The 26,497-nt window shown below is 41.8% G+C and overlaps 1 protein-coding gene across 2 annotated transcripts in view; it reads right to left on the bottom strand.

The window, feature by feature from the left end:
* Window positions 1-11,960: 11,960 nt before the first annotated feature.
* Window positions 11,961-26,497, bottom strand: part of LOC138959523 (protein phosphatase 1 regulatory subunit 7-like) — a 41,206-nt gene continuing 26,669 nt past the window's right edge. The window contains exons 10-16 of one of the 2 annotated variants that reach the window (XM_070331048.1): window positions 24,930-25,053; window positions 24,612-24,746; window positions 23,897-23,966; window positions 19,021-19,102; window positions 17,976-18,098; window positions 17,101-17,178; window positions 11,961-14,935 (exon numbers count right to left, since the gene is read on the bottom strand). In XM_070331048.1, the coding sequence (XP_070187149.1) occupies window positions 17,112-17,178; window positions 17,976-18,098; window positions 19,021-19,102; window positions 23,897-23,966; window positions 24,612-24,746; window positions 24,930-25,053 (601 nt within the window). In that variant the 3' untranslated portion in view covers window positions 11,961-14,935; window positions 17,101-17,111. Of the gene's footprint in view, window positions 14,991-17,100; window positions 17,179-17,975; window positions 18,099-19,020; window positions 19,103-23,896; window positions 23,967-24,611; window positions 24,747-24,929; window positions 25,054-26,497 lie in introns of both variants that reach the window. The other variant, XM_070331047.1, reaches the window with a different exon arrangement.

Below are 26,497 nucleotides of genomic sequence, written 5' to 3' on the forward strand. Positions count from 1 at the left end.
TCGCTTCCTCCCAGTGGAAAGCTAGCAGCAACGGAGTCGCGCTACCCAGGTGTCTGCGTGTTTAGGTGTATTCGGCCACCTGCACTTATGGCAGAATGACCAAGGTCTTTTACGTGCCATTGTGATGACACGGGGGTGGGACATGGCTTCCGTCTCTGGGTCTGCACATAAAGTTGACCCGTGTCCGTCCCGGCCCGAATTCGAACCTGCGACCTTCCGATCACAAGTCCAGTGCTCTACCAACTGAGCTACCGGGCAAACACCCTTTCATTTAAACACTCATCGCTTGAGAACATCCTAGGTGCCCTCCGTAAAGAGCGAGCAATTTTCAAAGAATTTATTTTTACGTTTATCTTACCCCTGAGCCATCGTGAACCCGTGTGATGAAGTTTCCTTTTTACATTTAGTCAAGTTTTGACTAAATGTTTTAACAAAGAGGGGGAATCGAGACGAGAGTCGTGGTGCGTGTGTGTGTGTGTGTGTGTGTGTGTGTGTGTGTCTGTGTGTCTGTGCGTGTGTGTGTGTGTGTAGAGCGATTCAGACCAAACTACTGGACCGATCTTTGGTTTAAACTGTTTGTTTAACGTTTGTGCATTATTTACAAAAAAACATATATTGAGTAAACAACAACAAGCATAATGCTTATAGTGGTGTTTACAGTTTTTAGAAAGTACATATAAATGGCGGCTATTGTACAGTTTAATACTGGACTTCGGTATTGCATTTCAGCATGGAGGCTTAAAAATTAATTAATGACTTTGGTCATTAAAAATCTGAAAATTGTAATTAAAATTATTTTTGTATAAAACAATCCAAAATTACTTTTATTTTATTCTTCAACATGTGCTAATGCCAAAAACATATAAATATGTATATTCGGATTAAAAACAAGCTCTGAAAATAAAAAATATAAAAATTATGATTAAAATTAAATTTCTGAAATCGTTTTAAAAACAAGTTCATCTTATTCCTTGTCGGTTCCTGATTCCAAAAACATATAGATATGATATGTTTGGATTAAAAACACGCTCAGAAAGTTAAAACGAAGAGAGGTACAGTAAAGCGTGCATTGCGGCACAGCGCAACCGCTGCCGCGCTAAACAGGCTCGTCACTTTCACTGCCTTTTGCACTAGCGGCGGACTACGCTCATTGTGAAAAAATGCAGTGCGTTCAGTTTGATTCTGTGAGTTCCACAGCTTGACTAAATGTAGTAATTTCGCCTTACGCGACTTGTTCCACAATGTAGTCGTCAGTTTGTAATTTGAATGCGACCCGCTGTAAGCTTATCGGCAATAGCACGTTATTATGTAACCTCTGAATCTAAACGAAACAAACGGCTGTGATTCACAAGAGCTCTAGCGATGGCTTTAGACTGTTCAGAGGAACTTAGTTAATTAGTTAGTTAGTTGTTGCTTTTTGGGTCCAGCGGACCATATAGGCCAAATCAGGACCCCATTCAGAGGAACTGGCGATAGGCATAAACCGTCGTCTGCTACGAGAACCACGACCTTGTGTGACCCTGCTTCCGGGCTTTTCTTTTTCCAAACTTTCAAAACTTCGAATTGTACTGATCTTGTCTTGATGAACAAATAATTCATTTTTGAATTAAGAATGTTTGTGTAACGAGCTGTCAATTTATTATTTAGATTTTAAAAGTTAGGTCCAGCGCCAAAACGCATCACGGTCCGATTTTGTTATTAGACAATCCGCAAAATTAATTCTTTGAAAATTGCTCGCTCTTTACATAGGGCACCTAGGATGTTCCCGTTCGGTGAGCGTTCAAATGGAAGGGTGTTTGTCGAGCATCTTGTATCCATCATACACATTTGTGTTAGGTAAATTGCTAGTATGTTTCATCTTAGGTGTCGTTTTACTTTCTAGTTTCCACCTTGCTTTAGTCTCTGGGTCATTACATTTAGTCAAGTTTTGACTAAATGTTTTAACGTAGAGGGGGGAATCGAGACGAGGGTTGTGGTGTATGTGTGTGTGTGTGTGTGTGTATGTGTGTGTGTTTGTGTGTGTGTGTGTTTGTGTATGTGTGTCTGTCTGTGTGTGTGTGTGTGTGTGTAGAGCGATTCAGACCAAACTACTGGACCGATCTTTATGAAATTTGACGTGAGAGTTCCTGGGAATGATATCCCCGGACGTTTATTTTTGTTTTCGATAAATATCTTTGATGACGTCATATCCGGCTTTTTGTAAAAGTTGAGGCGGCACTGTCACACCCTCATTTTTCAATCAAATTGATTGAAATTTTGGCCCAGCAATCTTCGACAAAGCCCGGACTTCGGTATTGCATTTCAGCTTGGTGGCTTAAAAATTAATTAATGAATTTGGTCATTAAAAATCTGAAAATTGTAAAAAAAAACAATTGTTTTTAAAACGATCCAAATTTACGTTTATCTTATTCTTCATCATTTTCTGATTCCAAAAACATATAAATATGTTATATTTGGATTAAAAACAAGCTCTGAAAATTAAAAATACAAAAATTATTATTAAAATAAAATTTCCGAAATCGATTTAAAAACAATTTCATCTTATTCCTTGTCCGTTCCTGATTCCAAAAACATATAGATGTGATATGTTTGGATTAAAAACACGCTCAGAAAGTTAAAAAGAATAGAGATAAAGAAAAGCGTGCTATCCTTCTCAGCGCAACTACTACCCCGCTCTTCTTGTCAATTTCACTGCCATTGCATCGAGCGGTGGACTGACGATGCTACGAGTATACGCTCTTGCTGTAAAAGGGACTGGGTGGCCGAGTGGTAACGCACTTGCGCTCGGAAGCGAGAGGTTGCGTGTTCGACCCTGGGTCAGGCCGCTATTTTCTCCCCCCTTTTCCTAACCTAGGTGGTGGGTTCAAGTGCTAGTCTTTCGGATGAGACGAAAAACCGAGGTCCCTTCGTGTACACTACATTGGGGTATGCACGTTAAAAATCCCACGATTGACAAAAGGGTCTTTCCTGGCAAAATTGTGTGACTTGGAATAATAGGCCGTGAAAGGTGGATGCAGCGCCTAAAGGCAGTCGATCTACTGGCCGATGTGAATGCGTGATATATTGTGTAAAAAATTCCATCTCACACGGCATTAATAGGTAACATGCGCCTTGAGTCGCCTTGTGTGGTGAGATACGTGCGCGATATAAATCCTCGTAAATAAATAAATAAATAAATAAAAATGCAGTGAGTTCAGTTTCATTCTGTTAGTTCGACAGCTTGACTAAATGTTGTAATTTCGCCTTACGCGACTTGTTTTGGGTTTCCATTAGCCTTTCTTCTGATATGTAGATAAGCACGCGTCTTTTGGAAAACATCGAATAAAACGCAAAGGCTTGTGTTAAAGGCCAACTCCGCCTCCCGGTGATTGTGTCACTATCAGTCCTTTGTTGTATGTTAGATTCAAAGGTACACAATAACATGCTACTGCAGATCTAGAGTCGCTTTGAAACCGCAAACGACTCAATAGGTCACGTGTGAATGAAATCGGTCACACGGGGCCCCGATGGCTCGAGGATTGAATAAACCACGATAACTGAATGCAAAGGCGTGTGTGTTCCATCAGGCTAGTGTTGCTGTTTTGATGAAAAGATATCATCGTTCTGTAAACCTCCTGTGAGGCGGAGTGGGCCTTAAGGCTGGACAACTGGAGGCATCTGACAGTGTCGTTTTAAGCTTAGCTGAGTATTTTGCCAGTACATTCCATCTTGTTGTGGGTTTTATTAAGCTTTCATCTTGTGGTTAGCGAGCATTCTGGTGTTCATCTTGTTGATTTGTTCTCGGCATGCACCTTTTGTAAAGCAAATATTATCTTCTGTGAAAGGCTAGCACCTTTTGGAAGCCCTCACCCCTTCCCTTTTCAAAAATTGTTGTCTTCACATAAATAAATAAGATAAAATAAAAACCACACTAACAAATTTCATCTTCTGCGTTAGGCTAGCACCTCCCCCCCTAAAAAAACCAAAAACAAAACCCCTAACTAGCAAGTTAATAAAGAAAACATAATTGATGTTTCCACGTAAACGACAAGACTGGCGATACTCTGGCCAAGAAACCCCCACTTCCACAGCATTACTTTAATCCGCCCTCTACAGAGAATCTCTGACATTTTCGTTAAGTCCCTTCATGCTTTTAGAATAAGCCAGGAAAGAAGAAACAAGTCGCGTAAGGCGAAATTACTACATTTAGTCAAGCTGTGGAACTCACAAAATGAAACTGAACGCACTGCATTTTTTCACAATGACCGTAGTCCGCCGCTTGTGCATAACGGAGTGAAACGGACGAGCCTGTTCAGCGCGGTAGTGGTTTCGCTGTGCTGCATAGCATGCTTTTCTGTACCTCTCTTCGTTTTAACTTTCTGAGCGTGTTTTTAATCCAAACATATCATATCTATATGTTTTTGGAATCAGGAACCGACAAGGAATAAGATGAAATTGTTTTTAAATCGATTTCGGAAATTTAATTTTGATCATAATTTTTATATTTTTAATTTTCAGAGCTTGTTTTTAATCCAAATATAACATATTTATATGTTTTTGGAATCAGAAAATGATGTAGAATAAGATGAACGTAAATTTGGATCGTTTAAAATACAAAAAATGTATTACAATTTTCAGATTTTTAATGACCAAAGTCATTAATTAATTTTTAAGCCACCAAGCTGAAATGCAATACCGAAGTCCGGCCTTCGTCGAAGATTGCTTTACAAAAATTTCAATCAATTTGATTGAAAAATGAGGGTGTGACAGTGCCGCCTCAACTTTTACAAAAAGCCGGATATGACGTCATCAAAAGTATTTATCGAAAAAAAGAAAAAAACATCCGGGGATATCATTTCCAGGAACTCTCATGTCAATTTTCATAAAGATCGGTTCAGTAGTTTGGTCTGAATCGCTCTACACACACACACACACACGCACAGACAGACACACACACACACACACACACACACACACACACACACACACACACACACACACACACACACACACACACATACACCACGACCCTCGTCTCGATTCCCCCTCTATGTTAAAACATTTAGTCAAAACTTGACTAAATGTAAAAACAGCTTTATGTTACTTCAGTCTGCATATTGAATGTTCGACCTTTTCTACAAGTCCCTTCGTCCTTTTAGACCTATCCTGGCGGTGACTTTATTAGTGTCAGAAGCCACTTCAGAACAGAATGGGGAATAGTGGAACTAAAATGAGTTATATTCTCATCTCAGTCATGTTGGCTTCAAACTCAGGAATTGTCAGAGAAATAGACCCTTTTGTGCAAATGAGTACTGTCTACTGGGTAGCGTAAACTGAAACCCAAAGTCTTATCTGATTATCTATGTCATTTTACAAGCTTTCCAAAGGTTTAGCAGTTTATGTTTTTACTGTTAACAATATCAATCATACAAACAAAAACAAAAACTTGTTATTGCCAATTTAAAGATCCAAACCTCTCTGTCAAATAGTTTATTTATGAATTCTTCCAGTCTCGAAATCACTGACGCTTTTTTGGTTACAAAAGTGTGTGTGTGTGTGTTTGTGTATATGTGTGTGTGTGTGTGTGTGTGTGCGTGGGTGTGTGCACGTGTGTGTGTGTGTGTGCGTGGGTGTGTGCACGTATGTGTGTGTGCGTGCGGGAAAGTGTCCCATCATTATGTGTAGCGAACATCTGAGACTGTAGTTGATAACGATAGATTCATTTGAATTGTGTATTGTGTACGTGATTGTGTTTCCATTTATTTAAGGTTTATTTGTTTTTAATGTGTATTGTTGCTGTTATTAAGATTATTATATTTAAGATTGATTTAAGGCGCTTATGTTGTGTATTGTTGTTGTTATTAAGATTATATTATTTAAGATTGTAAGGCGCTTAGAACTATTTTAGGATTTGCGCCCTATACATACCCTTATTATTATTATTATTATTATTATTATTATTATTATTATCATTATTATTATTATTATTATTAGTTAATTTTATACTCCAGCACCAATCGGAGCATGTAGGTTGTTCTTTCTTCTTCTGCGTTCGATGTTGGTGGCCGTGCTAGATCCTCAGACCAGTGGCTGCCAGGAAGTCCGCAGTCTTGCGCAGTTCGTCGGCAGGACCCCAGAGTTTGGCTCCAACACTGGTCTCTTCTTGCCAGAACTTCTGGCGTATTGTCTCTAGATGGGGGCAGTTCTGGAGAATGTGCTCCGGAGTTTGCTCTTCCGAGCCACATTCACAGTGTGCGTCATCCGCAAGGCCCAGTCTCTTGAGGTGTTTCTTCAGTCCACAGTGCCCTGTCCTTAGACGGAAAATGGTGGTTTGGCTTCTCCGGTCTAGTTTGTTGATGGGGTCTTCCTGTGGGTTGTAGTCTCCGTTTCTCTTTTTCCAGTTTTCTTTCTTCTTCCGTTGTAGAAGAGTCTTGGCTTCTTATGTAGGTTGTATAAATGCGGTTACGACTCCGCTTTGATTAATACCATCTTAGTTAGCCAACGCTAAATAATAATTAAATTCACATAACTCAGTCTGGTAACGATATGAAACAAAATTGATATTAGTGGAGGCACAATTAGCTGAAGGAAAATGACACCATTTAACCTTGTCACTCCAACTTTACCGACTTTAGACAAAGGAAGATTAAGACAATTCACAGCAAAGAGGAAAAACAAAGGAAAAGTGAACTTAAACTCGACTGACACGAGAAAAAGGATGGAAACAGAGACAGAGAGGGGGGAGGGCGAAGGGGGGAGGGGTTGGGGGGTGGTGAGCTAGGTGAGTGGGGCTTGGAGAGTGCGGCGTTGAGGGGGGGGGGGGGGGGTGTGGAGGCGTAGACGAACGAAGCATCGAGAGTCAACTCCCCTTTTTGCACTTCTCTAAATGAGAGTAATCTGGGATATTTCTCCAATCTTTCGTATGATTAGAGTGGAAGCAAGGGTACATTGATTTTCTGTTTTCATGAGTGGACTTTTCCATTTTCTTATTCCCAGACATGCCTTTGCATTTTCTGGTAGTTATTTGTTGAGTTCCGGAGAAGGTATGGTTCCTGTGTAAATCTTTATGAGATAGCCTTTTCGGCACGCACAGAGAGGCATACCAAAAACACAGATGCAACGGGACAAAAGAAGACGCGCGAGCGCGTGTGTGGGTGTGGGTGTGTAGAGTGTGTATGTGTGTGTTTGTGTGTGTGTGGGTGTGTGTGTGTGTGCGTGTATGTGTGTGTGTGTGTGTGTGTATGTGTACGTGTGTGCGTGTCTGCGTGCGTGCGCGTGTGTGTGTGTGTGTGTGTGTGTGTGTGTGTGTGTGTGTGTGTGTGTGTGTATGTGTGCGGGAGAGAGAGACCGACATAGGCCGCTACAGACAGACAGACAGACATAGAAACAAACAGACAGACAGACAGACACTGTCATGCAGGAAGAGAGCAGCTCAGACAACATCACACCTTCCCATGAGAAAGGCAGAGACCAGCAAACTGAATCAGACACGTCTTCAAGACTCCACCTACAAACCCTTAACATAATCAAAAGTTGCTTCTTCTGGAAGCGAGAGACGGGAAAAATGATCAGCCATTACAAACGAGAAACGGAGAAGTAAGGGGAGAAATTCCGGAGAACCTAACCAGCATTGCTACAGAAATCTTGAAAGAGTCAAATAGCTTTTAGCCGGGAGAAAGTGTTTCAAATGGCGTTATATCCACGTCTTCCATTACTTTTCCGCCGTAACCGATAGCAGCCAATATGTTGTCAGCAAGCTCTAGCTCTGCTCTTCTCGCTGAAGAAAATGGCAGATGCAATTAAACGAATTACGGGTGTTGGACGAAATTGGAAAAGGCAGAGTGAGACGTTGTTAACTCCTCCTGTTTTATGGCGTGACAGATAATGACGCGAGGGTTGCGTGACTTGAAGTGTAGGACCGAGATGATAAAACACAATTTTATGTCCAAAAAAGATAAAGGGCAATAACCTCGAGGCTGGGATATTTGAACAGCCTACTTTGGAAGCTGAATGGCAGATTACTTTTATGTGGGTGTTTTTTTCTGAGAGAGAGAGAGAGAGAGAGAGACTGTATATGTGTGTGCGCGTGTGTGTGTCTGTGCGTGCGTGCGGCTTGTGTGTGTGTGTGTGTGTGTGTGTGTGTGTGTGTGTTTTAGAGAAAAAAACACGTTAATCTAATCTAACGTGGCCTCAGTGAACACACTCTGTTCCATTCTGATAATCCTCGCTCCACGGCTATCGCCAGTTGTCTCTCTCAGCGGACGCGACAGTCCTACGCGAATCTATCAAAACCAGAATACAGAGTGATCTCCCATATGTTGTTCACGAGCAGTGTTCGCGAGACGAAAATGATTGCAGATTGGCCGACTTCGACAGTGATCTCCGTTATGATAAAGACATCGTTCTAAGGTCAAAATAAGTCGAAATTTTGAGACTGCTGCCGGAAGGAGACCGTAATATATGGTTGCATCACTGTCAAACAAATCGTCTGCTCCAGCGACCGCAAAAAAACAAACGGTTGATTATCACGTGACATTTATGCCATACTTAGAGTTGTTTGCACAGTAAATACATCCGCGAAAATAGCTCGCTTGAAACTGTCTAAAATAAAAATTCCTCTGTAATTCAACAATTACAAAACACCATGAAAAATCATTATCGACGATCGCGAATCTGCTTACATCCATAACACATTACAAAAAGCTCTAAATATGTTAAAAAAAAAATTTAAAAAATCGGTTTCCTTGCCAGACAAGGAAACTCAAGGCATCCTGTCAGGGAGAGAATGAGCCGAACTCATTTTGACCTGAGGTCAGGATGACTCTGTTCATCAATCGCATATGATAAATCGCACATTCTAACAGTGCTAACTGTGGCAGAAGAATTCAAACAAAGCAAAGTCCTCTGCATATTTTATTCACGCAATGCAATATGTTATGCCTTTTCCTTTGAGCAAATATTGTCAGCTTTTGTCGCTAACAAGACGACAATCAATCAACGTCATAATTCGTGCAAACACAAATGCATACGTGCACGCGGTGTCAATACAAGACACTGGATTCTGCATTTGGTGCATTTTGATTCTCCGGAGATAGAGTTTGAAATGAACATCGTGGAACCAGACACGATCTTCTTCTTCTTCTTCAGCGTTCGACGAACCAGACACGATCAATGTCTAGAGTTACATTGGACATGAAAAATAAACTATTTCCAAAGTGCAACAATAGTTTATGTATTGTTTGTGTTGAAATTTGACGTCGACTCTGAACCTTTTGTTTGTGTGTGTGTGCGTGTGTGTGTGTGTGTGTGTGTGTGTGTGTGTGCGTGTGTGTGTGTGTGTGTGTGTGTGTGTGTGTGTATGTGTACCCACGTTTCCACAGGTTTGGTTGCCTAAATCACCATAAGGCAATCATCCACACGTGGATGGCAACCTAAACTCTGGATGGCAACCTAATTGTGTGGATGGTCGCTTCATTTAACACCGTTAAATTGACTTTTTTGACGGAAAGAATGTCATAACAATGTTCAAAATGACATTCTTTCCGTCCTCTATAGGCGACGAAATAGGTCAAATTTTGTGCATTTTTTAGTGCAAAATTCTTCGATGCCGGAGCGAGTACTGCACCCAGTGCTGTTGTAGTGCAAGTGCACTAGAAAGGCACTACACCCAGTGCCGCCTCTTAGGTAACCATCCACACTTTAGGTATGCGTGTGTGCGTGCGTGTGTGTGCGCGTGTGTGTGTGTGAGCGTGTGTGTCAGTGTGTGTGTGTGCGCGCGCGTGTGTGTTAGTATGTGAGTGTGTCTGTGTGTGTGCGTGCGCGTGTCAGTATGTGTGTGTCAGTGTGTGTGTGAGTGTGTGTGTGTGTGTGTGTGTGTGTGTGTGTGTGTGTGTGTGTGTGTGCCAGTGTGTGCGTGTGTGTGCGTCAGTATCTTAACATCCGTCCGTATATGTGTGCGTCCGAGTCTGCCCATTACCATCAACAAGAAAAGAAGATAAGTCTTTTCCACGAAAAAAAAAATCATCATTGCCAAGCACTGACTGGCCCCTCGGCTAATCAAAGATGTTCTGCCTATCACATACCGCCCCTGTCTCCTGTCTGGCGTTGTTCGGTGATGTCCCTTGCCGTCTGAGAGCGGTTTAGTGCAGTCATTGGCATTGCTGGATTTGGAAGCAGAAATAGAAGTAGACAATGGATGATTGTTTCGTTTGTGAATGTCCCCGGACTGGGGATTTACAAGAAGGTTGCAGATGACACAAAGTGTATGAGTCTTCGGCTGGAGAATATCACCTGGGGCCAGTTTCATAAGCCAGAAACACAGTCGAACAACTGCAGTTGTCCGAGAGAACCACAGTAATCCGACGTTATCGGGTTTCACGAACAAAATTTCAGTCGGCCGACTGCGGGTCGTCTCACCGGAAGTTGGCCAAACACGGTGATGCTCTCCCCCCAACACTGTGTTCGGCTTACTGCGGTAAACCGAAAATAAATGTAATTATCCGCACAGTCAATGGCAGAATGCTCACACTTTTTTGGATTGTGAGCCAAACCTTGTGATTGTTCTTCGAAATGTATCTATCGTGACGCAGTAATCCAGGAGACAAGTCAGGGTTATGTCTTGAAGACGTCACATTATGGCGTAAGAGGGTTAGACGTCACGCGAAGGAATTACTCAAAGTCTCGGTCATTGTTATTTTGAGCGGGCCGAGACTTGTTTTGTCTTCGAAATCCACCATTTCCACGTGCGAATGAGCAAACGGAAGTGGTAATGTTGCTAAATTTAGCCCTCGACTTGGCCATTCGGATTACTGTACAGTCGGTCGACTGCGGTTGTCCGCGGGTGACGGTGATTCGCTCATGAAACGCGCTTTTCGGTGACCCGGCGATCAACCACAGTCCATCGACTGGGCAGTCGATCGACTGTCAGTCGGTTCACTGCTATCTTATGAAACTGGCCCCTGATGATTTACACAGTGAGGGTCAAAAGCACGCGATCATAATTTATGACCTTCATTTTTGTCCGGTCTCGTCCAATGCATATCTTGCGTTGGTGCAGACAGCGTTACTCATTTCATTTTCTAGCTGTGGTGAGGCAGTCGTCTGATGGTTAGAGCACACCGTCTTTTCTTGGCAGTTTTATTATTGGCATTAATAGTATAGTAAAGAGAAAAAAAAAAGTAAATACAATCCTGTTTCATTATCATTTTTGTCTGAGCCTGACTGGTGCAAACTCTATTTGTTTATACTTACGGCTCAAGTGATTTACACAATCAGTTGTCTTCCTGTGATTGTTAAACTGAATATCTTTGTTCCAGACGATCCACAGACACACAGACACTTTAACAGTCGCACTCTTCATTTGTGCACGTTCTTTCGAAAACAATGGTACTTTAAGCTTAAGAATCGCTCCCTTGTCGGTTCTATGTGAACAACCCTTATGTTCCGGGCGAAATTACTTAGGAAATGTGACCCTCCACCACGAAATGAGTCGCATATCACCTCGCGCGGTTCTGCGCTAGGCTTAATATAAGTCAGGGGAGTGTCTTGTAACAGTGTGAGGGTCACCTTAGTCACTGGCTTATAACTCAGTTTTCGCTCTTTTCTTAAACGGGTTTCACCACTGGATAGAGCATAAAAAACTCTTTAGGAAAATTTAAAAATATGAAAATCATGCAAAGCTGACATGCGACTCATTCCGTGGTGGAGGGTCACAAATAGTCTGTTTTCTTTTTTTTCCACTGACAGATTCTGGCAGCCGATATTAATTAATATCCGAGCGAGGTATGAGCGGATTTATATTTACAGTCTGCCCCACTCTCACGCATCCGTGTGTGTGTGTGTTAGTGTGTTAGTGTGTGTGTGTGGGTGTGTGTGTGTGTGTGTGTGTGTGAGCGAGTGTGGTTGGGGGGAAGAAGAGAGCAAGATTTGAAGGACAGAAAAGGCAACAACATCAAGCAAACAAACAAAACCACAACTAGCCGTTTGCCTGTTCATAAGGGCATTTTACTGCACAACGCGACTTTTTACGTATGGCATACAAAGAAAGAACCAAACAAAGAACAACTGACGTTTGCGACAATACGATTCATATATACAAGTACGGTTTATACACAAGTTTTAATCACATTTGCAATTCAGTCATACGCCACCACGTACACTGAAGCAAGAAGTTATCGTAGTAAAACATAATATTCGGCGACAAAAAATACACTTCACGATGCATACAGTTTCCTGGTAAACACATGCAGCAAGCAACGAACTAGCTACTGATGTGATAATGAGGTTGTCCTTTGCAAATATTTATGTTTTATAAAATAATGGCTGTACTGACATCTTCATTCTTATCCCCCAAAATAACAACAAATGTACGACATTTCACGGCTACAACGCATCCAAAATAACATCAACTGCATTCCGTTTCACACTTCCCTAAAAAAAAAACTAAAAAAAACAGTATCCCAGGAATAATCATCTGTACACCAGTAACAGAACCATTTCAAATCTCAATAAGGCAAAAGTTGTGTTAAATTCACATTTAAATCAAACAAAGAGCATCCATTCACTAATGCAACGCATCATTCTTTGCATCAGCAACTGCCATGTGGGGCCTTAACGTACGTCACAGTTCTTCCCGTGTGCACGATTCGGCTCACCATCTCAGACCTCACCAGGCGTATACACAGGATAAGGCCATCCCTCTACTTGAACAAATACCAACAAATCAACAGCTAGATTCGTTCAGTTAAACGTGGGAATTGTTGATGAATTAATTTCTTAACTGACACTATCATTGCAAATCTGCTATATTAATTAATACCATTTTTGTTTAAATCTCTGCACAGGAAGCAGTCAGACAGGCAAGCTGATTTTTGGTATTGGTCTTATCACGTGACAATGCCTGGCCAAGTCTGAGATCGTGAGCAAAACTGTTTTCACGAAAAGGAATGTGCCTTTAAGCAAGGTGAAAAGGGGATTCAGCTTCTGGTTGGCAACAAATGGCAGAACAGTTCATTAGTAAGATGATTCATTCCTGTCAATACTTCTTCACGCTTTCTCTTATGAGGAGTTCGTCCGTTTCTATATATATATATAATGCAACACAACTTTATTTCATTGAGAGAGCATCAACTTCTTCACTACGAACCTGTTCTAAATGAGACCCAAATGTATATAATTCGGCTATTAATATCACTACACAATAAGAACAACCTTCACCTCTGTCGCTGTGTTTGCAGCTTACCTCCAGTGCTGGGGGTGTAATAGTTCCAAACACAAACAGACGATAGAGAGTTTATATCCACTGTAAACATAAGATAAACTAGTTGTTCATGCTCATGGAACTTATTCAAGTGAGCGGTGGCATGTTTGTCTCAAAAAACAGTTCTAAAAAAAACACTACAAATATTATTTCTTATGTCTTAGCAGTCCCAAAGCTGCATTTATAATTCAACTATAGAGGCTCTGCATTCATATAACTCCCTACATGCCAGAGGGCATTGCGGGTAGTAATAAGAATCCACACTCTTACAAAAACAACAGCGGGTTCAACCATGTTTAATTAATAAGAGAAAGACTCGCAGAACCGGCATGTACACATGAGCAGCTCTTTTTATCCAAAAGGCCGTAATCTAGGAATAAAATAAACCATGTCAATCATGTCCATTTTATTATCAAAAGACAAATATTGTGTACAATTTGGAGTCGGAGGTCTCCACTGTAACACCAAGATCTTCGGGAAAGCGAGTCAAAAGCATCTTCCTTAGTGTACTTTACATATATCTTTGCTATACTGGCAACACGTTTGTAACAATATATATATATATATATATATCAACACCAAGCGCACACACACACACACACACACACACACACACACACACACACACACACACACACACACACACACACACACACACACACACACACCCGCGCGCGTGCGTCCCCCACAGTGGGCAGACAGACAAACAGACTTACGCACTCACAAAGATACGAGTCATTAAGAACCAGCATAAATCAGCATAACCATCTACCCTTAGACTTACTGCAACCTAGCGCAAGGAGACTATCAGTTCTTACACCGTGTTCGACAAGAAACAGTCTGAAGTAGGCCAACAGATGACATATAAGATTCTCAAGGCCTTCGTAGTTAAAACAGAAATGAAGAAAGTCTTATTCAGAACGTGACCCTGGCCAGATTTGTTTCATTTGCGTGTGGTTCTGCTGTTTTTGTGGCATGAAACAAGGGAATAATAATTATGTTCCATTTCTTGCCACGTCGTCGCTCGTCATTCCTGCACGTGGAGCTGACCACCCACTGCCATACCACTGCGTCGAAATGCCTTTATTATTTTAATATTGTTCGTGAGGGCATGAGGAGGAGTATAGAATGTAGGTGACCAGTAAGAAAACGACCTCGAATACAAAACTACTTTCCATTAAAGACAGAAATAAACCTAGAGAATCCAGGCATTGCAAAAAGTCAATTATCTACAGTTCTGTCGTTTACTCCAGGCCTTCTTACTATTTTGGATGTGACGCGGAAAACAGTCAAGATCATCACTGGTAGCACACATTCACAATTATTATAATAGGAAATTTGAACCTTCAACCACCCCACACGTCACATGAACATATCAATTTCACGACCGAAAATATGTGTAACTTGATACAACAAAAAAAAGATTCAAAATAAGGATTGAATGACACCCAAAAAGGCTTCACACTCAAATGTATTACAATACCAACTGTTTTTTCCTCACAAGCCAATGCTCTGTTGAAAGTGAGTGTAGGAATGAACTTAGGGCAGGTGTTGACGTCAAAGGCACGTGACTGTCCGTTTAGATATCCACATTTGAACGAAAGAAAATGCTTTCTGGTGAGTTCTGCACTTGCACGTCACCACGCACGAACACGATATTGTGACAGACCGGGTAGACAGCCATACTGAAGTAATAATCTGAAACAAGCCGAGTTGTAATTAACTTGCTTGGCTCACCATGGAACAGGAAATACTGAAAGAAATAAACACAGAAAATAGATGACTGTACCGAATGCAAAACCCTTATTCAAACTTCCAACACCTCACTGAACATGTAAGTTAACTACCTGTACATGTGCTTTTTTTTCTTTGCTTTTTTTTTTAGCATATACAAGGTTTACTTTAGATGTGATGTGGAACAAACGTGTTACTATTGAAAAACAACAGTTGTGTGATATATAGGCTTATATTGATGTATTACACAGGTACAACTGTGTGTTTTCGTGCTCGATAAAAAAAAAAGGTACAGCTATAGTGTTAAACTAAACAAAATCAAGATAAAGAACATACATTTACACGTGATGCAAACTAACTATGTTAAAACAGGGAACAAGAACAAGAGCGCTGTTAATTACTTCGTCGACCCCGCTGTGAACTTTGACGAGGATCAATCATGTGATGGATGTCTCTAGGTTTTTGGCGGCGGAAAAACATTTCTGGAATTAATTAATCCTAGACTGGCTCTCTTGTCAAGATGATGGACGTATGGCCTGAGTAATTTGCTTGATTTCGTGTTGCCACCTGTCGCTCCTGCCTCATTTATGCTAGGTTTTTAGGAAGAAAAAAAAGGCCCTTGATTACTTTCCTATATACAGAAACTCAGACTTTTATCACCAGTAAAGTTTCTTGTAACAAACAGCTTTGATGAGAGAAAGAAGTGGGAAAGAACCGGTTGTATAATATGCTACAGGATACATACAACAACAACAACAACAACAACAACAACAACAACAACAACAACAACAACAACAACAACAACAACAACAACAACAACAGCAAACTACAAAACATTGCCTATGAATCGCAATCACAAAAACTAATTCGTAATTCCATCTGCCTCTGACAAAGAAGAGAAAGAAATAAAGCTACTTTTGTTTCGTTCATTCTAGCACGGACGGAGCAGCAGATGCCGTAATGAAATGAAACAAATTACACAGATATCAATCATCTTGACAAGAAAGCCAGTTTGGGGTTAAATCAATCCAATACTGTTTTTAAGTCCCAACAAAATTCCGAGTTATCCATCACATGTAAACTCAGACGAAAGCATCTTCTTGTGAAAAGAAAACCACGAACAACAACGAACAAATGAAACAAACAAAAACACGAGAAGAAATCAACGCAAATGGATAGACAATCTGAAAAGTGTAAATATTTGGCTTCACACGCAAGGACTCTCTGTACATGAGAATTACGACGCTTGTTAGTGGCTAAAGAGGTATACACTCGTTCCAACGAAAGTCTCTCTTCTAATCCCCTGCAAATTGAAACTGAGGCGCAACAAAGGCGCCATTATTCAAAAGACATTCTCAAAAGTCCAAAATGTTTGACTCCAAACACGAAAGGACTCTCTAGTCATGAGAAACACTGCTACACATTTCAGTGGCTAAAAAGGTCACACTCGTCCCAATAAAAGCCTCTCTCGTAATCCCCTGCAAAGTGAACGGCGACAAACAAATGTTACCACCCGAGGGTCGTCTCTGGTTTCAGACAAGCAGCTGCGAGAATAATCTTTAGAGGGCTGGAAAGCTTCTCACGACTTTCTCCTCTAACATATCACTCTTTCTTTCCCTGGCTATTTTACACTGATTAAATTTGTTCAATCTTATCTCGCGGCAACACTCGAGCCAAAACCGATGGCAAAATTAAGTTAAGTTCAAATGAGCACTGAACACACAAATTGATGCGCGCGCGGACACACACACACACACACACACACACACACACACACACACACACTGAAACACACACATACACTGACACGTACACACTCACACAACGGTGTTTAATTAAAAAATATATCTGTCTGTTTGGGTGTCTGACAGTCTGTCTGTCTCTCTTTCTGTCTCTGTCTGTCTGTCTGTCTGTCTGTCTGTCCGACTGTCTGTCTGTCTGTCTGTCTCTCTCTCTCTCTCTCTCTCTCTCTCTCTCTCTCTCTCTCTCTCTCTCCCACTACCACCCCCACACGCACCCCGACCCCCACCCCCTCTCCCTTTTCCTCGATGAGCCGCTGCCCATAGATGGGCAAGGTCCTGCCTTACAAACGTCATGAGAATTTCTGAGAGCAGCTGCCGATCACTTACATTTCATCCAATCAAACGTCGCCATTGTTGTCAGGCAGAGAAGCTGCGAAGGCTTGAGCATCACGAATTCTCGATCTCCTGTGAGAATTATAAAAAAAGAGAAAGAGCTGCAATGATGAATGCATTATCAAAAACTGAGTATCAAAATGTCAAACGGCAACAACGATTTCAAGAAAGCTTGAAAGGCAGCAAGGAAGAAAGCGGATCTGGGGAGAAAGGATAGCGACCGGGAGACAAGATAAGAGGTGGCAGGGGGGGGGGGGGGGCAAACAGAGAGAGGGAGAGAGAGAGAGAGAGAGAGAGAGAGAGAGAGAGAGAGAGAGAGAGAGAGAGAGAGAGAGAGAGAGAGAGGGGGGGGGAGAGAGAAAGAGTGAGAAAGAGAGGGATAGTGAGCTGCTGCTTCGAAAACGTTCAAGAATTTAACAATATTCTGTTTTATGGCTCTAACTTGACCCCGCCGGGACCTTAACATTTTCAGGAGGCTTAATCAGACTTGGATCACATCAATGGGTCATGAAACTATACAAACGTGTACAGTTTTAAAAGTACTAGCTTCAATAATGTTAAACGAAATTGACAGTGTTCCATTGTATGATCCGAACTTGACCCCAATGAGACCCAGACATTTGACGAGGATGAACCAGACATACCTAATGTCTGGAGGTCATCAAACCCTACATTATGTATTCAGTTCCAAAGCCTAACTTCAAAAGCATCAAAGAAAACCTCAACATTAAGGTTTTTGTCAATGGATAAAAGAGACAAACAGACTCACTGATTACCCAGGTGAGCCGAAAACTCCCTGAATGAAAATAAGTTTACCAAATACCAAATAACTGAATGACATCTTGTGTAAACCGAAACGAGGAACCTACCGACTGCAGCGACTAGATTGGGCGGAGTCGCCTTCTGAAGGTGGCTGCTCAGAGTGAGAGGAAAACACTGACTGGGGTGCGTGAGTAGGAAGGTAATCCAACACAGACTTCAGCGAAGAAAACCTGCAAGACAAAAATGAGTACGCTCATAAACATAAACAAAGAAAGGAAATAGATTAAAAAATACAAAAAAAATCACAACACAATTTCAAAGCATGACAATACTTAATCATATACCACAAAGAAACCCGATTAGCTGGAAACGCTACCGACTGGGACTCACTGAAGCCTAAAAGTGTATATATTTTAAAAGCTCTAAACGTTTGAAAAAAATAGATAATTTTCAAGTGTTTTGTGTACACGACCACCTAACCCTGTTGTGTCGTCATGGCTACAGGTAATCTGACCATGGACTTTACTTTCTAAATGCAAAGCTCTATTTCAAAAACATCTGACAAAATCCCAACGTCCTTCTTCTTCTGTGTTCGTGGGCTGAAACTCCCACGTACACTCGTGTTTTGCACGAGCGGAATTTTACGTGTATGACCGTTTTTACCCCGCCATTTAGGCAGCCATACGCCGCTTTCGGAGGAAGCATGCTGGGTATGTTCGTGTTTCTATAACCCACCGAACTCTGACATGGATTACAGGATCTTTTACGTGTCAATTGGTCTTGTGCTTGCGTGTACACACGGGGGTGTTCGGACACCGAGGAGAGTCTGCACACAAAGTTGACTCTGAGAAATAAATCTCTCGCCGAACGTGGGGACGAACTCACGCTGACAGCGGCCAACTGGATACAAATCCAGCGCGCTACCGACTGAGCTACATCCCCGCCCCTAAATCCCAACGTTAAGAGTTGTTGTTGTTGTTTTTTCATCTACGAATGGCCTAGCTGAATCTAACTACTCTCCTGATAACTCAGGTGAGTATCAACAAACTAAGTGAAAAAAGGCCGGTAGGCTGTTCAAACACAATCAATCATCTTCACAAAGAGGAGAAAAAAGAAGGAATGAAGCTGATTTATGTCAGGCTCCCCATTTACCTCTCAGCTATAGATTTCTGCAACGATTCTTGTTCATGCATGGATGACTTAAGCTGCGTTTCGACCTGCCGTACGCTCACCACTGAAAGAAAGCAATCAAGCATGGGATTAGAACAATAATTGGTATCACAAGCACATCTTCTTACAAGCAACAATCGACCATTACTTCAGTCGACTCGCAGTTATACGTGCGCCCTTTTGGTTTTCCCAAAATAATATGTTACTACAAGCAGAACGGGGGTTCTGGAAAACTGTTCAAGAGAAATAACCGGATATTGTCGAGGGAAATCTTGTTGCATCTTACACAACTTCTAAGATTAGAGATGGGTGATTTATTCACTGCAGTTTGGTGTTATAAATGATTGAAGGTTTAAAACAAAACAAAAGAAGCTGTGCTTGCCGCGCGCCGTGGGAAGCGAACCCCGACCTTAACGGACTAATGGTCTGGGGCGCTACCCACTGCACTAACTATGCAAACTGTCATTTTGGGGAATAACGTGTGTGTGTTTTTATTATATTTTGAGAGTTATACGTGAGTTCTCGGGCATGGAGGGTCTGCTACCAAAAGGGTAGGGAGGAGCACTTGAAATATGATCCACTTGTGTTGGTTTACATTCAGGGGAGTGTGTGTGTTTGTGTGTGAGAGAGAGAGAGAGAGAGAGAGAGAGAGAGAGAGAGAGAGAGAGACAGAGAGAGAGAGAGAGAGAGAGAGAGAGACAGAGAGAGAGAGAGAGAGAGACAGAGAGAGAGAGAGAGAGAGAGAGAGAGAGAGAGAGAGAGAGAGAGAGAGAGAGAGAGAGAGTCTGGAGTCTGAAGTCTGAAGTCTGAATGTTTTAATGAGTAGGCCTTGGGCACTTTTCATGGAGAGAGAGAGAGAGAGAGAGAGAGAGAGAGAGAGAGAGAGAGAGAGAGAGAGAGAGAGAGAGAGAGAGAGAGAGAGAGAGAGAGAGAGAGAGAGAGAGAGAGAGAGAGAGAGAGAGAGAGTAAACAGACAGAGAAATGGAATGCATGTGAAGAATCTACACAAGTTAATATTGGTGGAATATGTTGGGGTCACTTTAATACCACCACCTTATTTTAAGGTATTATCATTATGATTATGATAATCATGAATATTATGAGTATTATTATGTTAAATGTTGTGCACATGAAATGAAGGATGTTAAGTTACGTTGCCGAATTAGAGGTTTGGGAACCGTGAGAAATGGATGCGAGGCACTGACGGGCACAGTAAGAGAATTTCGCTCTGCCAATTTCCTTTGCAATATTGTCTGGCCCATAAATATGACAAAGAGAGAGATGGAGAGATGGGCTGAAATAATAGAAAAGAGCAGCAGGCGGCCAAGAGTTGCAAGGAAATATTGGTAATTCAGCACTGTTAACATCGACCCCTAGACAATTTGGACATAAAGTGGCGGCAATATTGTACAAATGGCCTGCCACTTATCATCCTTGTCCGAATAAAAAAAAAGAGCCTGCGAAGTTAAAAGGACAACCATCCAAAGCATACATGTGTATAAGGGTTGTCTGACTACACACGGTGTCTTCACGAAGTCAATGGAATACAGTTTAAAAGAATTAAAACCTTAAAATGCAAAAGACTGAGAATACACTTTTCACGCAGGAGGAGGAGATGGGGAAGGGGGTGTTACGGGCTAGCCATGGTCAAAATATATTACTTGCAGAGGCACGAACTCCATCAGGATACTCAACAGGACTAAATGAATCGTCTCAGACAGAATTAGATGGGAGGGAAACTAAAACCGAGCGCACTTGCCAACAATAACATTTGCCCATCGATCCAGCGAGCAACTGTCTCTTCTTATAGACATGAACGTAGCCTGGGGCTTATATAGACTCCAGAAGAAGATATTAGACTACAGGGATTGCAAGTACAGAATTCGGTAGACTCCAAACAAAATCAAGCACAGTGGCTAAAGCAATATATAGCACCCTTCCAACGAAAAAAGTCAACCTACTGTTTGATATTGTCGGCTTGATATCAGCATTTATTTCAGCAAAAATCAGTAGTGTCACAGAATTTTACGATGTTCAACTTTCAACCCTTAACTGTACAAATACTTCAAACATAACCTATCCTCATCGTGTATGCTTCGTTAATTAATTTAATTAATTGCCCGGCACCACCACATACCCCCCTCCACCCCCCCCCCCCCCCCCCCCCCCTTAACCTCCTCCTCCATCCTTCCATCCCGACGCCCCTTTGACACACACCTCACCCCCATCCCGGCGGCAGCACTGGATACTCGACCCCTTTCAAGGCCGAACACAATTAGGACGCTATGAAAAGACACGAATACAAGGCCAGACACGCTAACAATCACACTCCAGCCACCTCGCTCCACCCAAATGACAAAATCCTCTCAAGACAGTGACTCCTCTCTGTGTGGTTTTTAGCTTTTTACCGGTACTGACAGCTCAGGGTCCTTGGTGGGGCCATCTACGTCCCCCCTCGAGACCTCCTGTCTAAACCCTAACATTCAACACACGTGGCAGATGCAATTAGAACTATCGGAGGAACACTGACCTACGCTCACAGCAAAGCCAGCCCCTGGGGAATCAAGCCGTCTGACAGGATAAGAGAGTGGGGAAAGCACCATCAAGAGAAAGACAGTTATTTCCAGGTCTGAGACCACTGAGTTATATATGGGTCCATAAATACTCAGTGTATGTCGCTTTGAGGAACGGTTCTAGCTGTTGCCTGGTGCATGGTAAAGTTCTTTTAAAACCTTACTTTATCTTTGAGGTGTTCTTGTGTTGAGACTTGAAAACTTTGATTGCTTCAAAACTTCCATTATCTTTAACGCATTGTCTCCCAGGTACGGATATATCTGTACCCACTCATATGGCTCTATCTGACCAGGTACGGATATATCCGCTTATACTGTTAGCTTCAGTCGTTTCCTGTAACGTCCATCTAACGCCTGCATTCCAGCGTGTTAATACACAGTTACTACACATCTGAATAACCTGCTGCAGCACAGCTGATCTCGGCTTATAAAAACTTGGTCAATATCGGTGGGGTAGAAAGCGTTAAGCGGTACGTCAGTTGAGACTTGAAAACATTGCTTGAACATCTTTACAACAGGTTTTGCACTCTCTTCTTCGGGTTTTCATCTTTCTATTTTGCCAGCATAATTCAACCGACCGGCATATTTGTATTGACAACAAAACGATGTTCACAAGGTGTGCTGCTTGGGGAACTATCGAAAGTCAAAATGTTCAATTCACAGCTGCTCCATGGCCTTAGACGATCTTGACGGGCAGATGAGGTGAGCCAAATTTACAGCATGTGTAAGCTAGGGTAATCGGGGGCTGTGAAGCAGCCAAGTGTCAATGCTTCACACTCACAAAAATGTCTGATAATTAACATTATTTTATCATGAACTTGACCCCCATGCACCCTTGACATTTGGTGGAGATCAACCAAACTATGTGAACAAACAAGGACCATAATCGGCAAAGACTGTTCCAACAGGCGTACATACAGTTTGATAATTAACTCTGACTGGCATAGCATCCCACCCCCATCAGTCATGCAGTAGTCAACAGCGTTCCATATCAAAGGTAGGTCAGTGCCACTTGTATTACATTTTTATAAATCATGCTCTCAAAACAGCGAACTTTTAAACACACCCATAATCTAAACACTGCAATGCCACAAATTACAATCTAATGATTACCCAACTGACAACTTGTAAAACTGAAAATAACCTGAACGGAATAAGCTGAAAGTTGCAAAAGAGAACATAATTTGAAAGGTAATTACATTTCCAGATTTAAAAAACAAAATCTAGCTAAAATATCCCACTTTCGATTTGCAGTCTAAAAATGAATTATTGCTGTTTCAGTCTGATCCTTTAATACGTCATGCTATTTTGAGGCACCCAATATCATTCCGCAGTACATATTTTAAAAAGCTGCATCTACGTCAAGTTTAAACAGCAGGCACGTATTATTTGTATCCCAGTATAAGCCTCCCTCAACAGTGTTGACGCTGCGGGGTAAATTCTGGGTCCCTTTTCTCCTGGTCTTTGATGCCCATCGATTTGTTAAGCTATGATTATACACAGAGCTGGGTTTTTTTTTTTAATTTATCAGGGCCTATAAAGGGAGCTTGAAACATATCGGTGAGCATTTTATGGCAACTATTGATCTGGGGATATCCAGATATTCAGTGCATAAAAAAATGAAAACATGAGAGAAAAAAAAGTATATACTCCTTGCTGATCTGAATTCCTTTGCAAAGCACCACTACTGTGTGTGTGTGTGTGCGCGCGTGTGCGCGCGCGTGCGCGCGCGTGTGTGTGTGTGTGTGTGTGTGTGTGTGTGTGTGTGTGTGTGCGTGCGTGCGTGCGTGCGTGCGTGCGTGTGTGTGTGTGAGTGTGTCTGTCTGTGTCTGTCTGTGTCTGAACTGATTCAGTAAAGATCTAATAAGTAATATCTATCTGTACAATGTTATAGCATTACTGTTATGATGGATATACAGAACTAAACGAGGGACAGACATCAGTGCAAACATAACTGCATGAACAATCACAAGGCAACAGTGTAACGCACACAGACACACGGGCACGGACACACACACACACACACACACACACACAAACACACACACTAAGCAGAGATTTGAGGGGTTGCGAGGTTTTTTTAGCATGCGTCAGCATCACTCATGTTTGGGGTGTTTGAGGGGAGAATGTCTATCTTTCTTACTGAAAAAGTGAACCAAAAGAAAGAAATCACTTCTGAAAAGAGCTATTTAGAGAGCGAGAACAATGCATGAAAAGAGTAGGAGTATTATTGAGAAATAAGAGTGAAACACAACCCCCAACAAATCTATTCTTCACATACTTACCGCTTGAAGCTGACATCGGTCTCATGAGAGGTGCAGCACCTCCCTTTCCACTTGGCCTTTTCACATGTGCCTGAAATAGGACAACAATAAGGTTGATTGATTCAAGAAGTGACCTATTACACACACACACACACACACACACACACACACACACACACACACAAACACACACACACACACACACACACACACACACACACACACACACACACACACACATACACACACACACACAGGAATGAAAGAAGGCAAACAAAACGAGGCAACGAGCAGATATGAGACGAAGAAAAGATTAGGTTGGCCAAATGTTTGTGCTCAGATTATTTTTGTATCATATACTTTCCAGTCCATCATTCTTGTTCATAACTCCATGGCGGTTGTCCTTTATATTTGATTCACTCACCAGAGAGAAAGGCTAAGTCTTTTCTACTCGCCTGATGATTTACCATTCTGAGCCTTAATTACAACAATTACAACAACAACAAAATAGATCAAATAAAACTAAATATACAGTGGAACCTCCCTTTTATGACCTCTACAAATCTAAGAAAAGCAGGCCATTAAAAGGAGGGAGGCTTTAAATACAGATGTTTTGTTTAGAGAAGTTATGAAAACAGAAAATCAGGAACAAAAAGTAGGATCTTTTCGGGGGGGGGGGGGGGGGGGTACCGGGGGGATGATCCGATAAGGGGGTCCCACTGCACCAAGAACTTACCCCATCTACAATCTCCAAAGCAGGCAGCACAGTCTGAATGTCTGAGTGGTAGCAGGGACACTCCCCATCCTCCAGTGTCACAGGGTTGCCAGCCAGGGAAATTTCCACCAAGTCTGGAACCTCCTTCAGTAAGCACTGAAACCAACAACAAAACAGAATTCAATGTATCATACAAGGAGACTTAGATGCACGAAAAACCCTGAAAGTGCATGGCCAATAATTCTTAAATAATCCAGAAATTCTGTGCAGGATCGAATCACACATCTTCTCTGAACCTCAATTGTATTAACATGAACTAGGATCCAAGATCATTCTCACCAATTGCTTCCAAGCTGCAATCATGTTGTCACAGATGTTGAGAATCTGTAGCTTGGGCAAAATGGAACCCCATCCTGAGAGTTGACTGATCTTGTTGCAACTCACATTCAAATCCTCTAACGACCTGCATGCAAGAAAGAAGACAAGATCCAAAGAATTACTGAAAAGCGGAAGTGCAGAATATCAAGACCAAACAGAGGTGAAAAGAATGAAAGAGCCCAAATTCCAGAAAGTGAGCACCTAACAGAGGCACAACAGAGAGGCTGTACAGGTGATGATAAGTCAAAGTAGCACATAATGAATCTGTGAGTGAGAGAGAGACGGGATGTGTGTGTGTGTGTGTGTGCGAGGCTGACGCTAAGTACCGGCATGTCCGTATGAGAGGGCCTTAGGTACCGTGCATAGACCTTGGCTGCACTAGGTACCGCGCTAAGTACCTGCGATGTTAAAACCCATGTACATAATACTTTTGTGTGTTGTTTATGATGTTTATATGTAGGCATGTTAGTTTGAACTACGATCCTTTATTTTCGTAAATAAGGCTCATCATTTTGTCAAGTAGTAGCGGTTTGAATTTCAAAGGTACTTAACGTATGAAATATACGTACAGAACCAACTTTTTACACACAACCTAAAAGTTCTCACTGCAGATTTAAAAATAACAGCAATCGTTCTCTTGTATCTCAATCATCATTGACAGCAAATAACTGAGTAGAAACATAGCCTTAATTGGGAGTAGTCCGGTGTTTTGACCAACGGTACTTAGTGCTTTCTGTACGGACATAGCGGTACTTAGTGCTTTCCGTACGGACATAGCGGTACTTAACGTCGCCTGCGGTTCCAAGGTTTTATTACACAGAAATAGAGATGTTGGTGGCCTTATTATTTCGACCTGTGTATCGGGACAGCACATTCAATTCAGACATTCATAGACAGACAGTTTGAACTACGATCCTTTATTTTTGTAAATAAGGCTCATCATTTTGTCAAGTAGTAGCGGTTTGAATTTCAAAGGTACTTAACGTATGAAATATACGTACAGAACCAACTTTTTACACACAACCTAAAAGTTATCACTGCAGATTTAAAAATAACAGCAATCGTTCTCTTGTGTCTCAAGCATCATTGACAGTAAATAACTGAGTAGAAACAATCTTTGACAAAGAATGACCAATAGTGAAGTGAATAGGCCTGAAAACAAACTTTATTAGGCATCTCTCTCTCTCTCTCTCTCTCTCTCTCTCTCTCTCTCTCTCTCTCTCTCTCTCTCTCTCTCTCTCTCTCTCTCTCTCTCTCTCTCTCTCTCTCTCTCTCTCTCTCTCTCTCTCTCTCTCTCTCGGTTGTATGTGTATATTAGGCAGCATTGATGTGCAAGATTATTGATAGAGGAAAGCAGCAATGCTTGGAACAAACCACTGTGTATTTTGCATACGTTTAAATATCATGTTTTCTATTTTTTTTCCTGTGATTTATGTGTACCCCCCCCCCCCCATTGAAAGGGGCTGTAGGCCCATATTCAATTAAACTGTGTCAGTGTCAGTCTCTCTCTCTCTCTCTCTCTCTCTCTC

This window comes from Littorina saxatilis, linkage group LG2, assembly GCF_037325665.1.
Source record: "Littorina saxatilis isolate snail1 linkage group LG2, US_GU_Lsax_2.0, whole genome shotgun sequence".
Lineage (NCBI taxonomy): Eukaryota > Metazoa > Mollusca > Gastropoda > Littorinimorpha > Littorinidae > Littorina > Littorina saxatilis.